This window comes from Boleophthalmus pectinirostris, unplaced genomic scaffold (genome assembly GCF_026225935.1).
Source record: "Boleophthalmus pectinirostris isolate CB_2022bp ecotype Guang Dong unplaced genomic scaffold, ASM2622593v1 HiC_scaffold_5, whole genome shotgun sequence".
Taxonomy (NCBI): domain Eukaryota; kingdom Metazoa; phylum Chordata; class Actinopteri; order Gobiiformes; family Gobiidae; genus Boleophthalmus; species Boleophthalmus pectinirostris.
Genome location: NW_026571404.1, coordinates 39,513,615 through 39,536,213, shown reverse-complemented (window position 1 = coordinate 39,536,213; position 22,599 = coordinate 39,513,615). Strand labels below are relative to the sequence as shown.

The following is a 22,599-nucleotide window of genomic DNA, read 5'->3' as shown; positions in this document are numbered from 1 at the left end:
AAGACGATCACACTTGACCGGGTGGGTTTGTATCAGGTCCACAGTGAAACTAACAGCTGAATAGGCTTGTATTTCCCTTCTGTATAGGCTGACCACGACAAATGCCAGGATTTCAAATGTTAATTTCAAAGCACTAATTAACAGTCGTTCTGGAGCTGGGCTCTTTCACACGACATAGAACTGCCCCAGGAGCACGTTGTGCTGATGGTAAACACACAAACAAAACAATAGATTCATGTTCTCTGTGTATTTTGATGGGGATATGCACCTACACTTGCGTAGAGCATCATAAATAGTGTGGATCCAATTTTCTGAAATCTACACGCGCAGGACGTGCTGCTCCACACGCACGTCTAGAGCGTCATTCACTTTCAGTGCATTCTACAAATTACACGTCCAAAAGTTGCAGTAACATCCCTGTCACAGAAAAAACACATAGTCATGTCCTTTAGTCCGACAGAAGCTGATGCATCAGCACAAAGAAAAAGCTATTTTTTCCAGTGTTTACAGTTTATCCAAATTAGCCATGCGATTTTAAGTTTCTTTCTGTAATACATAAACAAATGTGTCAAAGCTGCATTAAACACATTATAATGTCAAACGGGCTGATGTGTTTCTAGAGTGGTTATGTTTATATGTCGTAAAGTTGTTGTAAACTGGAAGTCAGTTTGAAAAATAAGTTCAGCCTTTCATTTACATATCTCACCTAAAAATAAAATGGAACAGAACTTTGAACTAGTTCATGAAAAGTGTGAACTTGCACAACACTGCACATAAAATATGACAAATACACCATTAATTATAATAATTGAACATCTGGATTCAAGAAATGACAAACTTGCTTGATTGTTAAAATAGACTATTTGCTGAGAAAAAACATGAACCCTAAAGCCAGGCCATGTGTTTGAAATGTAAAATATTACAGTATAGAAGTCTGAAGTGAAAATTAAGAAGTCATATTTTAACTAAGGGTGTAAGAAGCAACCATGAGTCTGACACGATGACAAATGACACGTGTGCATTTCATTATAAACACACCTGTAATTTAAGTCTAATGTAATACTGTGGCCAATTCCAGACAAAGCAATAAGATCTCCATGGAGACAAGCAGATCTTCCACCATCCTCCCTTTACCACCACTGCTAAGCTTTCTGTCTTAGTTACACTAGTTAATATCTTTATGTTATTAGGTCCTTTTTTTCAGACCAAGAGTTTGGTTTCATCCCTGACAGTTTGTTCTGCTCCCTGTGCTCTTCCTCAGAGTCTTGTGATGTTGCTGTGAAGCTGACAGTTTTGGCGCTGTCTTCCTACAGTTGGAGGCAGGATGACAGCGCCACAGCAGTCCCACTTCCTCAGGACAGTATCTGAGGTGTGTGAGAGTAAAAAAGCCCCTCGTTCAGGTTTATCATCCCGTGGACATGGTTCCGTATTATGATTGCCTCTTAATCCATCGACGGTGTCTGTTTTCCTCTGTCCCAGTGATGTTTACTCCGTCCCAGTCCAGAATGTGCTTCTGTCTTTCACAGTGTCACAAACTGATGATTTGAGTTGTTCCTGTTCTGCTTCTGTTTCGTTTTCACTGTTTCCTTTTTGCGTTCTGTCCTATGTTCATTTTCCCATGGACTGAACGCCCTCCCTGTTTCCTCGATGTACATGCAGGGTATTTCGTATATGACATTACGTTTATGCTCTGGTTCTATTTTATATTTTGTGTAGATGAGTATTTGCCTGAGTTTTCTGTTCAGTTTCACTGGTGTGTTCATATTGTGTTTTTCATTGCCCTCTGCACTTTTTCTGTTATGCCCCTTATCTATCTTCATATTGCCTGTGCTCTTATTTTCAGTTTTATTTTTGTTTTTCTTTCTCTCTGTTGTTTTTCTTTGATTACCGCCCATTTTGGGAACTGGCGTTGCTTCAGAGTGTTGTGGATGTGTCTGTATTCTTCGTGTTTGTCTAGATCATCTGGTATAATTCTGATTCTGTCAAATAATGTTCTTATGACACTCGGGATACTGTCCTGAGGAAGTGGAACTGCAGATGGCGCTGTCCTCCTGCCTCCACCGGTAGGAAGACAGTGCCAAAACCTGATCAGACATGTCACAGCAACATCACGAGACTCTGAGGAAGACCACAGGGAGCAGAACAAACTGTCAGGATGAAAACAAACTCTTGGTCTGAAAAAAGAACCTAATAACATAAATTATCGGAAGACCAAATGAACCTCATTGGACTATTGATTTCTCTTTGTCAGAGAGTTTCATTAGGGAGATGTATTTACGCTGGGAGCCATCTCCAGAAGAAAAGTTACATAGCGCACCTTTAATATCTAGATCAAGAGTCACTTTCAGTTTCAGCCAACCAGTCAAGTCAATTCTATTTTTATTCTGCAACTCAGAATAAAATAATAAACATATGCAAATTTGTTTGTGAAATATATGCATTCACACATAATTACACAACACAAAAGACGATGGTAATTAAACACATTCAAGTCACTAAATATGGATTCACTGAGTTTTGTGGACCAATAAAATCATTTTGATATTGAATGTGTGAGGGGCTGGTGTAAAGCCTGGAGCCCAGAAGTATCAGGGTGTCATATTTAGTTTCAGTGACAGCTGCCTGATGGAGGACTTTATGAGACCTAAGAACATTTACAAGAGTCAATATTTGAATTACTGCAGTCCAGCGACAGCAGGTTCTTTTGAAGAGGTAGAAGAAAGAGCCTGTATTACACTATTTTCTGATCTCGGTTCTAATGTAGTTTCCTCATCACAAACAGACCTGGAGTTGTGTTTTGTTTCATTCCCACATTTGACACACAAACACTGCACATTTAGGCTGAGTTCTTCTCAAACAGAAAACTCTCTTCTAGGGCTGAACGATCTGTCGTTTTGGACTGAAAATCGCAATCTCAGACAACACGATTTTGGGAGCATCAAAGCCACGTTTTTTTGCAGTGCTTCTAAAGCCCAATCTATGGATTTATGGATCTGCGTCGAGGTCTATGCAAAGTCACGAAGTAATTCACCACAACAACACAAGGAGGCAAGGATTTAAACGTGGTACCTGTGTAAAGTTTAACATGAACCATCTCCAACGTGATGGAAACACAGAACAGACTCACCATCAGCAGCACATCCTCTGTCACAAAAAGAACACTCATATTCCACTGAGTCGTGTCCTTTAGTCCAACAGAAGCTGAACCACATCAGTGCACAAGGAAAGAGCTGTGTTTATCAGAGCTTATATTTTATGCAAATGAGTCATGTGGTTTTAAGTTTCGTTTCTGTAAAACATCAACAAATGTGCACAAAGCTGCATTAAACACATTATTACTCAATGTTTATTTACAGAAAGGAAAGCGGAGTATAGGAAATGTGTGTAGAGCAGTGGTAGAGATGACAAAAATAAAAACTAAATAGGCAAAAATAAGAATTTTCAGTCCGTTCCTGTGGCGCATAGCACAGTAAACTACATAAATCATAATCCTTTGCGGCCGTGTTATCGGCCATCGGAGAGGTCCTGGTGTTCTGTACACATAGCAATCAGCATTTGTTATTTTTGGCTATTAATTAACCAAATAATTTTATGGCAATAGCAATAACCTATTCAACTGATCAACTTCAAAAATGTCCTGCTTTTAGCCTAGTGTGAGAAATGTTATAGTTGGACTAGATCCTGAACCAGCGGGAGCAGCTCCGGTTCAGGCCGGGCTCAGATGACGTGAAGTGGGGAGTGGTGTTAGGAGCCTCGGACTGAGATTCGCTTTCCCCGGAAAGAACCAAGTCTGCGGAGGACAGAACAATATATAACAAACCAAACTGGATTCAGGCTCGAAACCAGCCGCAGTCCTCAAGCACGGAGGACAGGAGAGGCCCGTCTGGACCTGTAGTCCACAGCACATTCTCGCTTTCTCCGTCAGACGACAGCACAGAACCATTTGGACCCAGTCCATTGCACACTGGTCTTACTCGCCCCCGTCTAGAACCAGCACATGGAGGACCTATCTGACCAACGTGCTCGGAGGACGGCACAAGACCAAGGACCAGACCCCCAGACTCGTCCTGAGGGGCTGCGCAGTCGGATCCCACTTACCACTGATGGGTGGACTTCATCATTGACCCATCGAGTTTTATTCCACTTGTTTAGTTGTTACTTGAATTTTGCACTTCAACTTCAAAGGCTTTTCAAGATGTTAAAAATTTCATAAGAAAAAGACAATAAAAGTTGTACCAAATGACTGGTCAAAGGTTTTTATAATATCAGTCTGTATGTATTATGTATAATATCATAATATCATAATATCATAATATCATGAGTCTCTCCACTAGGGATGGGCATTCGATTAAATTTTCTTAATCGATCGTCGGGAGGATTAACGATCAATTATTGATCAATTATTGATTAATCATTAATGTTTTTTATATTAAAATGATCGTCATTATTTTTACTATCTGCACTACTAATCTGCATGAATAAATTTAACTTTACAACATATAAACAGTAAATACTCTAGAGCCACATCAGCCCGTTTGACATTATAATGTGTTTAATGTGCAAGTCTCACAGAAATGAAACTTAAAACCGCATCGCTAATTTGCATAAACTAAGTGAAGGAAAAAAAAAACAGCTCTTGTGCGCTGCTGCGACACGACTCAGTGGAATACAGGTTAGTGTGACCGTAATTGCATTTCTCAAAACCAGGACACCGTATGGAGGGTGGGAGGTGGAGACTCGTCATAGACATTGTTTTCGGTGTCCTGGTGAACTTTTTCCCACTGGACACCGAAACATATGTTCCTGCTTTTTACACTGTGCACATGGCCTTCCACTTGTCCCGACCGGAACGGAAAGCGTGGAATTTCTTGTACAAGTCATCGTTAAATATGCATTTGCACTTCGGCATGTTGCAGACTGACTGACTGTCTGTGTCTGCTCGCTCCTTCTGAGTGCAGAGAGACACATGTACTGACCCTGTTTGGTCACGCTACGCACAGCAACCTACATTCAGTTTGTTGATTAAAATGAACGTAATCGATTAATCGACTAATCATGCCCATCCCTACTGCCCACCATATCGTGAGCTTTCCCATGATATCATATCGTGAGACTTGGATATCATTACATCCCTACCATGCACCTTTAAAGCTCCCAAGAGTCCTTTTAACCTTTAACTCTGGCCTCTCGTGCTAACCACACATTCTACACACACGTCTTAGCATGCTCCAAACAGCACAACATCTCCATATGCAAACAATTACAGTGTGTAGGGATGACTGCTCTCTCTAATGCAGCCATCTCACATATACAGCTCTGTACACGGCACTGCATTCCCTCAGCCCAGCAGGAACAACATTATGGTTGTCTTTATACAGTAAATAATAGGAAGAGGGCGGCAGGGTTGCAGAAAGTTACACAGAATCTCATTTACCTGTGCCAAACGCCAAACTTCTTGTATTGCTCCTTTAAAATGAGCTGCATTAAGTCTTATCCCAGGGACATATGCATAAATACATAGAGTTATGGAAGGAGAGCGCGCAGAGGCAGTCCGTCCCTCCAGGTCGCCTCTGCTAAGCTGTTCTTGGCAAAAACGCTGTATTTGAGTAAGAGAAAAGACGCTTCGATGAGACAGGATATCTATAGGGAGAGAGTGAGGAGGGAGGATTCTACACCGGCTGCACCTGGGCATCCGGGTTTTGGCGAAGACTACGTTTGCTAATTACAAATCAGATGTACAAACTGCTTAGAGTGTATTGAGCTGCAGTGGGTTTGCCTGAGTGTCCCAAAATAATTAGTGGGAATGTTAATATTTCATAAAGCAAAAGTGCTTGGGAGGCAGTCTTTTATTAGATGTATTTGACATTATACTCTTCTACATTCTACAAGCTCCTTCACTTTGCTACCAAGTCTCCCTGGGGTTGTTTAAAGGTGCACTATCTGTTTTTTTTCTATCATAGAAAAACATGAAAAATAGAACTAATTTATATTAAACAGTTTGCAATAGTTCTTCCTCACTCACCTTATGCATTCGGAGTATTCTAATTAACATTATAAGTGGTTTTACCATCACAGTAAAGCTAATAACAACTACCATGTTAACACACACTTCCTGATTATCAGACAGCATACTTATTTTAATATCAAGAGCAGCTTATAAAATAAATCTGTATGTATCATTTATATGGGGACAGGTAAAGGGTCTGTTAAGGGACAAAAGGAAGAGAAGAGACAAAAGAGCAGCATGTCTATTCTCAGTGACACTAACAGACAGATGCTTTATCACATTATTGAACAGTTTAAAGAAGCAGGGGAGGAATTCCGATCAAATATAAAAGGTGTAAGTTTTCAGATTGACTTGACTCTTACTTGTCTCTATGCTTTATACAAAAGATTGCTACAAAAATACCTGAACATCTGACTTGACCTGGTGCTGTCAGCTGCTTGTCTCCATGGAGACAGAGTGTAAGTTTAACCTTTCTAGACTGATGGGATCATATACAATACTGGCAGACATGTTTTATATAACCACACAACTTGCCAATCATAAAAGATAGAAAGTCACTTTTTTCCCCTTGAAAAGCTGACAGCTTCAGCATTCCGAGCACATATCCGGCATTATCCTCCGTCACACGCTGCGTGATGACGCAGGGAAAACAAGAAAGTGGACACTTTCTTGTTTTCCACCAAACTCATGCGGTCCATCCATTTTGATTGGGCCAAACTTTGCCAAAGAGTGTAGTGAGTCAAAATGGTCGATGCTCTGAGCGTCTGTGTTTGTAACAACTGAAAAAGACGCTCTAAGTGTAGTTATTGCACTCCCTTTGCTATTTTTATTTTCAGGTTTATTTCAGTCCAAATGTCCAAATCCAAATATAATAAAGCCCATGGAAATGCAGAAGTGATGTGTCTCTGTGTCCTGGACCTGACACCAGCTGTTTCCATGAATCACACCTGGAAAGTCATGGGGACATTTCACTTAAATCCACGCTCTAATTTAAGCACTTTTTATGTCCAAAAAATAGTTTATATAGTTTATACATGTTTGTGTGTTTTGTATGAAAGAGTGTGAATTTACTTTTCGTTTTTTTGTTTGTTTGTTTGTTGGTTTTGTTTTGGTTTTTTGCCCTTAGGTCTTTAAGAGTTAATGCCATACTGAGGAACATTCCAGGCAAGTAAACTTTATATTCTTAAGAATATTTGGGAGAATTCTGGACATCAATTTCATTCAAATGAGACAGTATAATTGCTGTTATTATATAGATTTATTGGTGTGTTAGTTTTAGTGTGTGTTTTGTTTCCTGTGCACGTCTCTCATGTCCGTTCTGTGCATGTTTGTGTGTGTGTGTGTGCATGTGTGTCTGTGTGTCAGTGTGTGTGTGTGTTACCTGGTAGAGGCTGGCACTCCTGCTGCTGCCCGTCCCACTGACAGTGAGGCCTGAGAGAGCAGCTCCTGCAGGTGTTCAGAGAGAGACAGTCCTGCTCCTGTGTGTGCTGGCACCACGCCCACTCCCTCACCGACTGAAAACACACACAAATACACACACAATAACATCAACAGGAATAACGAGGGAAGGACCAATCCAGATTGTTCTGTTTTGATCCCAGTGCATTTGCAGTGTACGGTTAAACTAAGTCGACATTCAAACTGTAGGGTTTAATGCTTAATTCAGATTTTTGTGAAATAAATTTTTTTTGCAACATCCTCCACATTTGCAATTCAATGTTACTTGTGTGTGATCTCCAGTGTGAACTTTAAAGGCACCAAAAGTGTCTGGCATGAACATTGGAGGACATGATGACGTCACACACAGTGAGTGTGCTCAGAGTTTACAGACGTCGCCTAAACGTGGATGCAGTATTTAGCACCTGGAGATTTTAAAGTTGCTGTAGCACTGGAGCCAGAACATGAACAGATTATTTGTTTAAAGGAGGAAATTGAGAAGGAGAAGGACGAGGTTTGTGGTCATGGTGTTTTGTGGGACAGTGGCAGCGACGTCAGTAGAAAGAAACATATGGATGCAGAGTCACAGAGTGGAGGGATTGATCTGTGCTTCACTGTTTCACTCACATGGAGTTCAGACACAATTTTCGCCCGATGAGAAGAACGTTTGTGTACATTTGTGACGTGTAAGTGGGATGAATGTGACCTGACCGTTCAGACTGAAGTCGCATGTCAAAAGATCAGATATGTCGAGTTTGAAAAAAATGGGATCTGTGTGGTTCAGACTGTCATGAAAAGATCAGATACAGGAGCATAGGGGACCAAAACATTTGGCTGGATTTGGTCACTTCAGGCTGCAGACTGACATAAAACTAACATAAAACACTGTGTTCCACCTTGTGATGTTATGTGGTAATACAGGATGTGCCCCACTGTGATTTTAAACTCCACACACCTTCACTAGAATCATTTAGATAATTTAAGATCTGGAATTGCTGATCTCTGCTGTACTAAAGATAAAGGGCAGCTGTTAATTTGAAATCTACTGCTTAAAGAGGAGGAGGAACAGAGTATTCTGTGCTTTGGACTAATTATAAAGACTTATTCAAAAGTGTGAAAAAAAAATAAAATCACAACTTCATGGTACAGGTTCAAGTAAAAACATCATAGCTTATAGACTTAAAGGGCCCATCTCATGCAAAATCAACTTCTAAGACTTTTCTACCTTCTAAGAGTGATGTGTGGGCCTTGTATTTGTCGCCAAAGTGTTTTTCAAATTGATTCAGCGTTTTTTAACAAACTGCAGCATATTTCTGCCACCCTCCCACGTGACAACGAACTAAAGGTGCTACAACTATGACGCAGAAGATACACCTATGACACGTTTGACGTAGCAGAAAACGCTTCACACCCGCCCCCTCCCCCACTCCACCACCTCCACCCCGCCTCCACCCCACATCGACTGACAATTCCCACATGAACACCTAAACAAAAGTGACAGCGTAAGCTCATTGTTCTACACTGCAGTGAACATGATATAATAAGTTGCTCTACTAGTGTTTATTAAAACTTTACCAATCAGTAATGTTCAGCTGATGTCGACTCGGTGCTTGAGCTTCGTGCTCCTCAAAGTCCTCGTCCGATTCCGGGTCCAACACATGCGGCTGAACGCGCTGTATCTCCATGATGAATAAAAGTTTATTCCTGCCACTATCAGGGTGCATGTCTGTCTCCCCCTCCCTCCCTGAGATGGGCGGAGGAAGGGCGGCTCACTCGTCGCCTACGTCACGTTTGGAGGCTGGAGCCTGTGTTTTCTCAGAACGGACGGGGGGATGAGCAATAATCGGACTTTCCCAGTTCCTGGTCTGTGACTGTCTCCAAGAAATCAGTAAGATTTCAGAACTATTGTGTAATAGATGTTCCAAAACCCAAATTGTGCTTGTTTATGTGCAGAAGATACAATGTGAAAAGAGTTATTTTACATCAGATGGGCCCTTTAAGGCTCAGAACAACTTTGAAAAAATCCCTAAATGTTCATTTTGTCATTTTGAAAGTGGTGACACTTATAATTATGTGAATAATGCATGAGGTAAGTGAGGAGTAACTTTGGAACACTGCAAACTAAATGAACTAGTCCTGATTGAATTAAAATATTGTCCCACTTTAACTGTAGTTCTGTTTTTCATGTTTTTCAATCAGGTACAGGTATATATTTCTTTTCTTTTATTTATTTATTTATTTATTTTTTTTGGAGTCCTTGGGCAAGACACTTTACTTTTTACTTTGTATTTTTAAATAATTATTTCCCTTATTTGTCCATATTTTTCTTCCTGTAAATTTAATAAAGTACACAGTGTAGTTGACGTGTCTTAGAGAAACTAGAGTAAACACTCAGGAAACGGGTCCGTGTGGTTAGTGGGCAAAAACTCAACCCAACTGTGCCACTGTTGCCTGTAAAATATGAAACACCTATTTAGTCTTATATGTATTTCTCTCAGTCAGAACATGTCAGGTGTCACCTCGACCTCCTCCAGTCCCCTGTTCCCCCGAGCGCCTGGGCTTTTCAATAACTCTGTTCCTGTCAGCTCAATAGACTTTCACATAATCAAAAAATAATTATGTTTGACACAAAAATCAAGAACATCCTGTTTCCAATTCTTCCAAGATAATCCAGAATCTTTATTTGATTTACAGCTTTAATATTCCACCTCCTTGTGTGTAAATACTCACCATCAACAGGTCTCCATGAGGTTCCTGTGGTTCTATTTCTAAATGAATAGAGCTAAACATAAGTCATATGTAGCACTCTGAATAAACACTATAGACTATAGACTGAAAAAAGTCTAGGACAGCTCTTGCTGAAGGGGGAAAAACAATGTCACCTTTTGCTCCGTTCAAACCTCAAGTCCTGCCCTGTGATTGGTCCAGTTTCCGTCCCACTAGAGGCCTCAACATCGCACCAGAAGATCACACCATGGAGTCTGTGTTTGTGACCTCACACATATCGCCAGAATCCATCTTAGTGCACAGCTTTAAAACAACTGTCCAGATGTAATGTGCATATATAGTGTGTGTGTGTGCGTGTGTGTGTGTGTGTATGGGTGCATGCATGAGAACACACACTTCTGAATCTGTGTGTATAAGGAGTAAATCTGTATGTTTATCTGTGATTCTGCATATTCATGAGTCTGTACTACACAGATGTTACGTATAGAAGACTGCATGTGTGTGTGTGTGTGTGTAGGTGTGTGTGTGTGCGTGTGTGTGAGTGGTACACACATGGCCCCTCCTCTGGGCTCCGTGCTTCCACAGGCTCAGCTGCTGCTCGGACAGTGAAGAGGGAGGGGCCAGGGAGAGAGCGCCCCCTGTCTGCTGCAGTGACGCCTCCACACTCAACTACAACAGCAGAATACACAGAGACACGAGGACAGACAGAGAGACAGAGACAGAGACAAAGAGACAGACAGAGAGACAGAGACAAAGAGACAGACTCAGAGACAGAGACACGAGGACAGACAGAGAGACAGAGACAAAGACAGAAACAAAGAGACAGACAGAGAGACAGAGACAGTCAGAGAGTGCACTTCCAACATGAATCTGAAATTGAACTTTATCACGGTGAGAACGCCTGATGTCTAATCTCAGACACTCAGACCTGGACAGTACTTGGATGGGAGACTATAAGCACCTGTTGAAGTCAAAGTAACATGTACTATATGTATTGTATTATACAGACTTTTATTGTTCAAGAATCAGGAGGCTAATTGTTGTTAACTTTACCTTCACAGCAAAACTGCACTCTGGTTTAAAAAGGACTTATAAACTCATCCTGGTGAGTCATAACTTTGGACAACTACAAACCATTCAAAATAAACGAGTCCTGTTTGTCATGTTATTAAGACAGTAAGACATAAAAATATAATGTTTATGATCATGTTGCACACACTGTGTGTGTATGAGGCCCACCTGACTGTCACCTCTTCATGTGAATTAAACACACAACCCACTCACATGAAAGCTCCATTACTCCAGTGTGCCACATGCTGTATGTATGAAACCCTGTGTGTATGAGGCCCTGTGTGCATGAGGCCCTGTGTGAATAAGGCCCTGTGTGTATGAGATCCTGTGTGTATGATGCCCTGTGTGTGTGTATGAGACCATCTGTTTATGAGGTCCTGTGTGTATGAGACCCTATGTGGATGAGACAATGTGTGTATGAAACCCTGTGTGTATGAGGCCCTGTGTGGATGAGGCCCTGTGTGGATGAGGCCCTGTGTGTATGAGGCCTTGCACATGTGTGTCACTCACCACAGTGCAGTTAGTGTGAGCAGAGATGCAGCGGTGCTCCTCACACCACTGACAGCCCCGAGAGCTGGACACGCAGCTGCCACAGTCTGCCAGCAGGAGGCACTGCTCGTCTGCGCTCGCTGAACAAATAAATCACAAAGAAATATTTATCAACTGAAACAAATTTAGAGACATCCAGGAACAAGATTCTATCAACAAGTTTAATGAAAACATCTGGACACCTGGAGTTCTTACAAGCACCGTTTCACTCCCAACCAGAAGCTTCAGCAGGGTCTGTGTGGGTGACTGTGACTCCCAGTGGATCTACAGGTGGTTCAATGTCACAAAAACAAACATGGGCACCCTCCATAGTGTCTGTTTAGGATTGGGCCCTAAGATCTTTCATACATGACGTCCATCACCTCTTTCTCAAACCACGAGGCTCGTGATTCAACAGAAGATGTCGCTGTTGTCCTGAAAAGTGTTTTTTTTTTTTGTTTTTCAACACAAAACATCTTCTGGTCTGGATTCTGCTGTGTACCTGCACATGGAGGAGACAGGCCACACTTTGACAACAGTGACATTCTTCTGTTGGATCAAGAGCTTTAGTGGTTTGAAAGAGGCACTGTATGATAGATCATTTTTTTGATGACGTCACTAAAACCCTCACCAGCCCCTTTACATCTGATGGGAGTCACGGTCACACCCACACGCCCTGATGAAGCTTCTGGTTGGTAGCAAAACATCAGCTTCTAAACACTAAGTAAGTCCAGCTGTTTTCGTTGAAGTTGTTGATGAGGAAATATGTAAGACAGTGCAGTATTTGTGAGGGCGAGTGATGTGCCAGGTGCGTGCAGTGTGTGGAGGCGGAGTCCAGAGAACAGGCTGGATCTGCTCAAACTGTGTCTGTGTCCAATAGTGCACATGGGGTTACTCCCAAAACACAGAGGAGGGTCTGACTGCAGATCATGAGGAGTGTCATGATCAGCTCGCGCTCCACATGCAGTTTAGTTAAAAGGGGACAGTTTAGGTTATTTTTAATCTATATTCTAATTAGGGGAGTCGTGAGAATTAACGATCAATTAATCATTATCGTTTTTATATTAAAATGATCATCATTATTATTACTATCTGCACTACTAATCTGCATAAATAAACTCAACATTACAACATATAAACTGTAACCACTCTAGAGCACACAGAAACTGAACTTAAAACCTCATGTCTAATTTGCATAAACTAAGCGAAGACAAAAACTGCGGTTCAACTTCTGTCAAATTAAAAGACATGACTCAGTGGAATACAGGTTAGGGTGACTGTATTTCCATTTGTCAAAACCAGGACACTGTGTGTAGGGGGACACTGTGTGTAGGGGTTGGGGACTCGTCATCGACATTGAGCGACTTCCCACTTGTCTCGACTGGGACGGAAGGCGTGGAATTTCTTGTACAAGTCATCGTTAAATGGACGTTTGTGCTTCGGCAGGTTGCAGACTGACACTGTTTGTGTCTCGCTCCTTCTGAGTGCAGAGAGCTACGAGAGACGCTCGATTCAATGGCCCAATGGAAGGTAATGAAACCCTGAACATTTGCATCATTTTATTTAAAAAAATTTTAAAAAACCTGGACGGCCAGGACAGGACGTGAAAAACGGACATGTCCAGGAAAAAAGGACATTTGGTCGCCCTACGCTATGCATAGCAACCTACATTTGGTTTGTCGATTAAAAATGAATCGATGAAATTCTTAATGATCAATTATCAATTAATCGACTAATCATGCCCATCCTTAGTTCTAATGTTTCCTCATCACAAACAGACTGGAGTTGTGTTTTACAGTGGTCTCTTGCTATATCGCCGTTCACTTTTCACGGTTTCGCTGATTTTTTAGTGCAATTTTGTATTTTTTTACAGCGTATGAAAGCGCATTGTGTTCCTCCCCCTGCGTCCTGACTGTCCAGACTATTGTCAATCACTCTGAGATCAGCTGCCAAATTTAAATAAATGTTCAATCAGTGTGATTCTGAAGTGCTGTAAGTTTTCTCCCCGACAAAACCCACAATATCGATGAAACGTTCTGCACTGACAAAGACCTCCTGCGCTCACACTCAAAAGACAGAGGAAGATGTAACCATCACACAAAAAGTTGAACTTCTGGACACACTGAAGGAAGAGAGAAGTTACACGCTGTAGCACCGGGTCAGGTACGAGCAAATAGTTACTGAAACGGGCGAGTTTTAATGTTCTGGGCGGGTATGCAGGCAGGTCAGGACTAAACCAGGACTACACCAGGACTACACCAGAACTAAACCAGGACTACACCAGAACTAAACCAGGACTACACCAGGACTACACCAGGACTACACCAGGACTAAACCAGGACTCCAGGACTACACCAGGACTACACCAGAACTAAACCAGGACTACACCAGGACTACACCAGAACTAAACCAGGACTACACCAGGACTACACCAGAACTAAACCAGGACTACACCAGGACTACACCAGGACTACACCAGAACTAAACCAGGACTACACCAGGGACCAGACTACCAGAACTAAACCAGGACTACACCAGGACCAAACCAGAACTAAACCAGGACTACACCAGGACTACACCAGAACTAAACCAGGACTACACCAGGACTACACCAGAACTAAACCAGGACTACACCAGGACTACACCAGGACTACACCAGAACTAAACCAGGACTACACCAGAACTACACCAGGACTACACCAGAACTAAACCAGGACTACACCAGGACTACACCAGAACTAAACCAGGACTACACCAGGACTACACCAGGACTACACCGGAACTAAACCAGGACTACACCAGGACTACACCAGAACTAAACCAGGACTAAACCAGGACTACACCAGGACTACACCAGAACTAAACCAGGACTACACCAGGACTACACCAGAACTAAACCAGGACTACACCAGGACTACGCCGGGACTACACCAGAACTAAACCAGGACTACACCAGAACTAAACCAGGACTACACCAGGACTACACCAGAACTAAACCAGGACTACACCAGAAACTAAACCAGGACTACACCAGAACTAAACCAGGACTACACCAGGACCAAACCAGAACTAAACCAGGACTAAACCAGATCTAAACCAGATCTAAACCAGGACTAATCTTGGACATAAGAGAGTGAACCCCGAGATGCACCGGTCCATTTTCCTGCAGTCATCACTGAGCCCGTCCCGACAGCGAGTCCTCTTTCAGTTCTGGTTTAGTCCTGGTTTAGCCCTGTTTTAGTCCTAGTTCAGTCCTGGTTTAGTCCTCCTCTTCAGTCCTGGAATCAATCCTAGGTTAGACCTGGGTTAGTCCTAGTTCAGTCCTGGTTTAGTCTTGGTTCAGTCTGTGGCGTAGGCAGTGCTAAAGTTTGATATAATCTCGGGTTAACGGGCAGGTGTGGTCCTGTACTGTGCGGGTGCGAGTCTTCAAAAATGGACCTGTGCAGGACTCTGCGCTGTTGGCTCCATTACAGAATAAATTAATCTTTGGTTCGGTACATAAAGAAGGAGGAAAATAACAAAAGGACGACAGCAGCAATAAGTTTTAAGAAGGATGTAAAAAGTGTTGTGTCCTGTGTGAAAAGTGTATAAAGTTTGTGCTAAATAATAATATAAAATAATTGTAAAATATAAAGTGGACTACTTCACGGATTTCACCTATCGTGGGTATTTTTAGAACTCCAACAATAAACAAGGGATCACTGTATTCACACGTTTAACACACACACCCTGCACATGTTAGCCTCAGTTCTTCCCTCAAATTGAAAAAAAAAATTATCTGTTCCACCTTGTGATGCCATGTGGTAATACAGGATGTGCTCCACTGTGTTTTTAAACATCATACACCTTCACTAGAACCATTTGGATAATTTCAGCTCTGGATTTGTTGATCTCTACTGAACTAAACCTAAAAGGAGATGTTCACTTGGAAACTACAGTATTTTGGAGCAGAGTGTTTAGAGTTTTGGAGATGTAAACAGTCAGTTACTCAAACATGTGAATGAAACAAAACACAACTGCAGGTCTGTTTTTGAGGAGGTAACATCATTTTAACATGACTGAAAGCTCACAAGAGTGAACTTTGTGTAATAGAGGATCTTTAACTGTAAAGCATAATGGAAAATAAACTGACCTAACCTAAAGTATTAACCAGTCTCCATTGGCAAACCGTCTCTCCAAACCTCCACTGGGTACAGCAGCTGCAGCGGCTCTATTGTGAAACCCTGCTCCACTTTAGATGCACTATTAGAAGTCTGCTGCTTTCCATTGAGGCCAAGTTTAACACTGACACTTTTAATTCAGCCTCAGGACAAACTATTGATCCACAAGTGAAATGAGCTGGACACAGCAGCACCGAAAAATACTGTTTGTAATTAATCGATCTGAACAACAGTGTTAATATTAATTATTTTATTTTTAATTGGTATAATTCTTTTTTTAAATAAATAATTTCTTGTTATGTTTTTACAATACACAATCAAAGTAGAATGAAGGAAAACATTTAAGAGCTGTACCCAAACGTTCCCCATGTACTTGAGTAAAATGGGTCTTGTCCCAGCACAGATATAAGCAGCTCTTGAAGTCAAAATAAATCCTCTGTGTTCTGTCTGTGGGGGCGGACTGGCGATCTGTGTGTTCTGGAAAATTCCAGAACAGCCATCTGATGTACGGGCTGTCGGCTGTACTAACAGCAGAGGGCGCTAATACGATAATTCACCCATTTGTCCAGCATAAACTGCATAGGCCTAAAAGGCGATAAAGAAGAGTGGGTCACTCTTTGGTTTCAACACATGTCAAAGAACAGAAACCATGAGGAGAAAGGAGGATGGGAAAAGGTTAAAGACAGAAAAGCTGAGTCACTTTGAAATAAAGAGATTTAGGTGTTTTTGTTCATAAACAATCAGAAGTAATTCATCTTTGTGTTCTTCAATTATTTCATTATTGATTTACTGAAATGATTCATTATTAATGATCAATTATCACCCCTCCTCCCCCATGGTAGGCCTATTTGTGGGGGAAAAGCCCAGGCTGTTTTTTTGGTCCCAGTCTGTCCCTGACTGTCTGCAGCTGATTATAAAACATTTTATTTTCCAAGAATCAGTGTGTATTAGCATGCTAGTTGTTGTTAATTTAGCAGCCAGAGCAAAACTCCACTTTGGTCTCTGAAAGTTGTAAGAGCTGCTCATCGTGGTGAATGCAGAAGGTAAGTGATGAACAGGAACAGGAACAGTAACATAACGCGTTAGAAAGTAACAAAGTACACAGTAACATAACTACTTTTTTCCGGGTAAAAACTGTGTAATGTGCTACTACTGAAAATCTGGTAACAAATCATAGTTCTTTTTTTTTTCGATTTAGCACAGTGGACACTGATGTCTGAGTGGGAGGAAGTGTAAAGCCGGAGCCGGTCGAGGCACACCGCCTCGGAGGAAGTGTGCTCCGCAAGGGCCATCACACTTCTTCCGAGGAGCTGTCCCTCACCCACTGAATCTCCTGGGCAGACTGTGCGGACCCCACCCAAGTACCCCTCTATAGTTTTATGTCCTCTTGAACTCTCTCTTCAAAGTTCTTTTCAACTTTCCCTCACAGTTCTTGTTGAATATCAGTCATGACATATTTAGCCTTAGACAGAGTTTACTAACAAAAAGTAACAAGTAATGTATAAAGTTACTTTCCACTGAGGGTGACAGAGAGTAACTAAGTAAAGTAAGGGATTACTTTTTAAAGAATTAATGAGTGACAAGCAAACCAACACTGTTGAGGAAGAACAGTTCAGTTAACAGTCTAATTAAAAATATAATAATAATAATAATAATAATAATTATTATTATTATTATTATTATTATTAATTTAATTAAAAATTCACCCTACACAGAAGCTGGAGTTAAAGCCAGTTACACCCACTGTGAGTCACTGCTGCTGTGTGAACGTGAGCAGGGGGACTGGGTGCTTCCTCTGACTAACCAGGGTCTGGACCATTTTAGGGATCTCTTCTTTCTTGTTCTTGGTACTTTCATGGTCCATTATTAAAAAAAATTATAATAAAGATTTTGGGTTAAATTTGATTTTTTTTGAATGTTCTCCCTGTGTCTAGGTGTCGTCTGTGTGCTTCACTGTGACCCATGAACCAAAAACCACACAAAACACCCTTCCTTCAGCTAAGTCCTCTTTGACTAGGACGTTGAAGGACACGTCTCCTGACAGGGGCCTGGAGGTACCGGGTGAAGGATGGGTCAAACATTATTCCACACACAATAAAGTTTAGTGCCGATTCTCAGTCCCAGGTGTTCCACTGATTATGAAACCAGCCTGACAAATGGATCTGTCAATATGTAATTTAAGCTTTGGAGAGAACCGCCAATATTATAATTAGAGTATAAATACAGACAGGCTTTAGGCGCGTGAGAGACAGACGTGCAGCTGGGAGTGTGTGGATGCTGGTGGAAAGAGAGGCTGAGGGCAGAGAACATCTGACACGTCTCACACACTTACAATACAATGTAAAGATACTGTGAGAGTTCACTAAATACTGTTAGACTGCACTCATTATTTTATTTTATTATTATTTCTTTTTTATAATATTTACTCTGTAGTAAGAATAGTACAGAGAAAATGTGATTGATATTACCAATCCAGTTAAAGAGCTGATATGACACTATGTTCTGATCTCTGGTGTTTCCTCATCACAAACACACCTGGAGTTGTGTTTTGTTTAACACACAAACCCTGCACATTCAGACTGAGTTCTTCTCTCAAACAGAAAACACTCTGTTCCAACTTGTGATGTCATAACATAACACAAGCAGTGTTCCACTATGTTTTTAAACTCCACACACCTTTATAAGAATCATTTGGATCATTTCAGTCCTGGAACTGCCAATCTCTACTGAACTGAGGAAGTGAAAAAACTATTCAGTACAGTTGATATGAAAATATGTGAAACTGGCTGTGATCCATCTTTTTGAGTAAAATGTGTATTGGCGCAGTACAGACAGTGTTTTAATGTCCAAAAGTCAGGAACTGTGCATTAGCATGCTGGTTGTTGTCAGCATTACCATGATCCAAAACTCTGGTTTCTAAAACTAGAGAAAAGCAATTATAAACTTACTGCTGTGGGGATTTAGAATGCTGGGGATGTGTTAGGAAAGTGAGAAATGAGTTTGGACCATCTCAAACCGCCTCAAACCGCCTCAAACCGCCTCAAACCTCCTCAAACCTCCTCAAACCGCTCCGATGAACTGGGTCTGTTTTTCACCTTTTAAAGACACATGACCCACATGTGATTTTGTCTGTGATCAGACACATCAGGGACATGGTCTCTGTGTTGTACCTGGTCGGGGCGGGCAGAACGGAGCTCGGGTGCTCAGGTCATGTGACTGTGGTTGCCAGGCGATACACGACCCTTCGACCCAGTGGCAGCGTACACCCGGTCCAGCCCTGGCACAGCGGGCAGGGTCAGAGAAGGCCAGACAGGAGGGGGCAGTGTAGAGCAGGACGTCACTCAGCAGGACGCCAGAGAATCCACCAAAGATGTACATAGAGCTGAGGACAGAGAGACAGGTGAAGACAGGTGAAGACAGTGAAAACAGGTGAAGACAGGGATGTGAGAAGTTGAACTGTTTAAAGGTGCACTATGTAACTTTTCTGGTGGAAACTCTGCCAACTGCTCGTCTCCATGGCACTGGGGTATTCAGTCATCACGTGGTGCTTTGCACAGCTTGGCAGCCACAGCGAAGGGGAAATGTGGAGTAGTAACCCTGTCTGAAGGTAGACTTATCACAAATGCAGGACACAAAAGTGAGAAAACACTTTGCAAATCTCTCCAAGTAAAGCTGCCGCTGTGTATCCTCACAGCAGGTCCTCCCAGGGAAATTCACTGGTACTTTTTTATTCCTCTGTTCCAGCAGCAGAGGTTTGAAACACTAACAGTGACAGTCTCCTCTACAACTTTGTCTCTTGAAGCTGCATTTGTGTGCTAAACTAAACAGAACCACATTGGATACAAGTGCTAGAGCCAACAGTATGAATGTGCACCTCCTGATCATTCGTATGGAGGGACTTTCCCACATCCACACAGTGTGGTCACTTTAGACAGACAGACGGTCTGAAAATACTACACAACCAAAACACTTGAATATGCAGCTGTACGACCGCCAGGCCTGTCAGTGTGAGCACTGTATTGCTTCCTAAAGTTGTGATTTACTGTATTGTTGTGTGTCATTTGAAATCATTTGTGGCATTATTTTGACAGAATTTGATGAGTTGAGTGAAGTTGCCCATTACTATCTATTAAAGTTTTCTCCTTTGTAAATATGACGACGAGCGTCGCTGAGCAGTCACCTCACCAAAAACATCACAACAACCATGAGAATAACATTAAACCCATCGCTTTTCTTTTGCAAAAACTTTTGCAGCAGTAAACATGATGAAATAAATGCAAGACAAGTTTAATGCCGTAATGTGCAATGTTTCAAGCAAATAACATCTCCATGGATACAAGCAGATGGTGGACACCAGGCCTCTGCTGGCAACAGTGAAGAGTTACTCATTTTGAAAACCAGTCTGTTGAAATAGCACAACCACCTCCAAGGTGCAAGTAACAGTGTTTGGAAATGGGCAAAAAATTGCTCGGGTCATATAGGTCTGTCTGCGCAGGTGAGTCTGGGTCTGGGTCCGTCTGCGCAGGTGAGTCTGGGTCCGTCTGCGCAGGTGAGTCTGGGTCTGTCTGCATGTTTCTCAAAATGTTTTTTCAGCCCTCACCAGGTCGTAAATCCTTCACATTGTATTTAGCCTCAGGTGAAAGGTCACTGTGTACAGCACCAGCAAAGTGAGCGTGTGCATATTCATGGAGCTCTGTCCACTTGATGGACTCTCACGTGGCTCAGGACTCATGTTTGAGGTGAATGATGCAGGTGGATGTGAACAAAGCCAATCCAAAAGTAAACAGAACTAAATCTAGTGTGCACTGGGGTGGGTCCAAAGAGCGAACTAACGTGTGAAAACCACCTTACTCTGTTTTTTGGCTGTGAATATCAATAGAATTAGGTTTCAGCAACAGAAACTGTGCGTGTTGTAATATTTATAGTGCAATGTCTAATACTGTGAGGGGAGCTAGAAGACTGACAAGTTAGTGACAAAGTGAGTGTGAATGGCTCTTCTACATCCTGAGCATAAACACAGCAGGAGGAAGAGGAGGAGGAGGGGAAAATGGGGGAAAGAGGAGGAGGAGGGGAGAATGGGGGAGATGAGGAGGAGACGATGTGAAAGAAAAGTAAATGCAACAGAACAGAGGAGTAAAGTAAGACTTCTGAGCTTTAAACATGAGCAGCTCTTCAGCGTGGAGATATGGAGATGTGAAGGACGGTGGAGAAGATCACACACACTACAGTCTAAGTGAACACATGGGAGTAGAGGTGTAATCATATGTAATTAAACATAGACCCCAATAACATTAATGAAATATTTGATCCATATACAAATATGAAGTGTTGTGTAGCGGAACACACTGACCTGTTGCTGACCACAGCCGATTGTCCGAAGCGCTGGACGTCCAGAGGCAGAGCTGGTGTGGGGAGGACAGTCCACTGGTCACAGGCTGAGCACACAAACAAAAACTGCATTATAAGGGCTGAAGCATCATATAATGTAACATCATGTAATGTAACATCATGCAATGCAACGTCATGCAATGTAATATCCTGTAGTGTAACGTTCTGTAGTGTAACACCCTGTAGTGTGTCGTCATGTCATGTAATGCCCAATAGTGTACCATCATGTAGTGTACCATCATGTAGTGTAACATCATGTAGTGTAACATCATGTAGTGTAACGCCCTGTGGTGCAATGCCCTGTAGTGTAACATAAAAATGTCCTGTAATGTAATGCCCTGTAGTGTAACACCCTGCAATATAACATCCTGTAGTGTAACGTCCTGCAGTGTAACGTTGTGTGGTGTAATGTCCTGTAGTGTAACGTCCTGTGGTGTAACACCCTGTAGTGTAATGTCCTATGGTGTAAGGTCTTGTAGTGTAATGTCATGTCATGTCATGTAATGCCCCATAGTGTACCATCATGCAGTGTAACGTCCTGTAGTATAACGTCCTGCAGTGTAACACCCTGTATCTTAACACCCTGTAGCATAACGCCCTGTAGTGTAACGCCCTGCAGTGTAACGTTGTGTAGTGTAATGTCCTGTAGTGTAACGTCCTGTGGTGTAACATTCTGTGGTGTAACGTCCTGTGGTGTAACGTCCTGTAGTGTAACGTCCTGTAGTGTAACGTCCTGTAGTGTAAGATAATATAGTGTAATGTAAATGAAAGTTCTGTTTGTCCTGGTCTGTGGAGGATGTACCATCAGTCACAGACTGAGATGACTGAGAGACATATGGGACAGGTTTACAAAAGTCACTGCTAATAATGCACATAACACAACAAATAACAGTATACAACAAGTTAGACATGATGTATTCCAGGATACAACTCCAACTGTTTCTTTGGCCTATAAGTAAATAAATCCAATTGCATCTGAGTAACATAATGATGAGGGGGGAAAAAAAACTAACTACTTTGTTACAGGATTCAAAAGTGTTTCAGTTAGCCTATTCATTATTATTCATTCCCAATATAGAGACATTCCATTTACACGCTGAGCTGCAGAGGATGCACTAGCACTGACATGATTCATGGCTGCAGGTGCTGGGTTTTTTAGTTCTACTGGATTTCAGCTCATATGCTGCTCATTCTGCTTTCTGATTGGATCATCTTGAGGACCAAAACACCAAATTGTTACATAAACAAAAACTGCTACTACTAAATTACAGCTGGTGTCAA

The 22,599-nt window shown here is 41.9% G+C and overlaps 1 protein-coding gene across 1 annotated transcript in view; it reads right to left on the bottom strand.

The window, feature by feature from the left end:
* Positions 1 to 22,599, bottom strand: part of atrnl1a (attractin-like 1a) — a 499,802-nt gene that overhangs the window by 384,106 nt on the left and 93,097 nt on the right. Inside the window, exons 12-16 of the mRNA XM_055162865.1 lie at positions 21,281 to 21,365; positions 19,101 to 19,312; positions 11,753 to 11,871; positions 10,724 to 10,840; positions 7,389 to 7,521 (exon numbers count right to left, since the gene is read on the bottom strand). Coding sequence (XP_055018840.1) covers positions 7,389 to 7,521; positions 10,724 to 10,840; positions 11,753 to 11,871; positions 19,101 to 19,312; positions 21,281 to 21,365 — 666 coding nt within the window. The remainder of the gene's footprint in view (positions 1 to 7,388; positions 7,522 to 10,723; positions 10,841 to 11,752; positions 11,872 to 19,100; positions 19,313 to 21,280; positions 21,366 to 22,599) is intronic.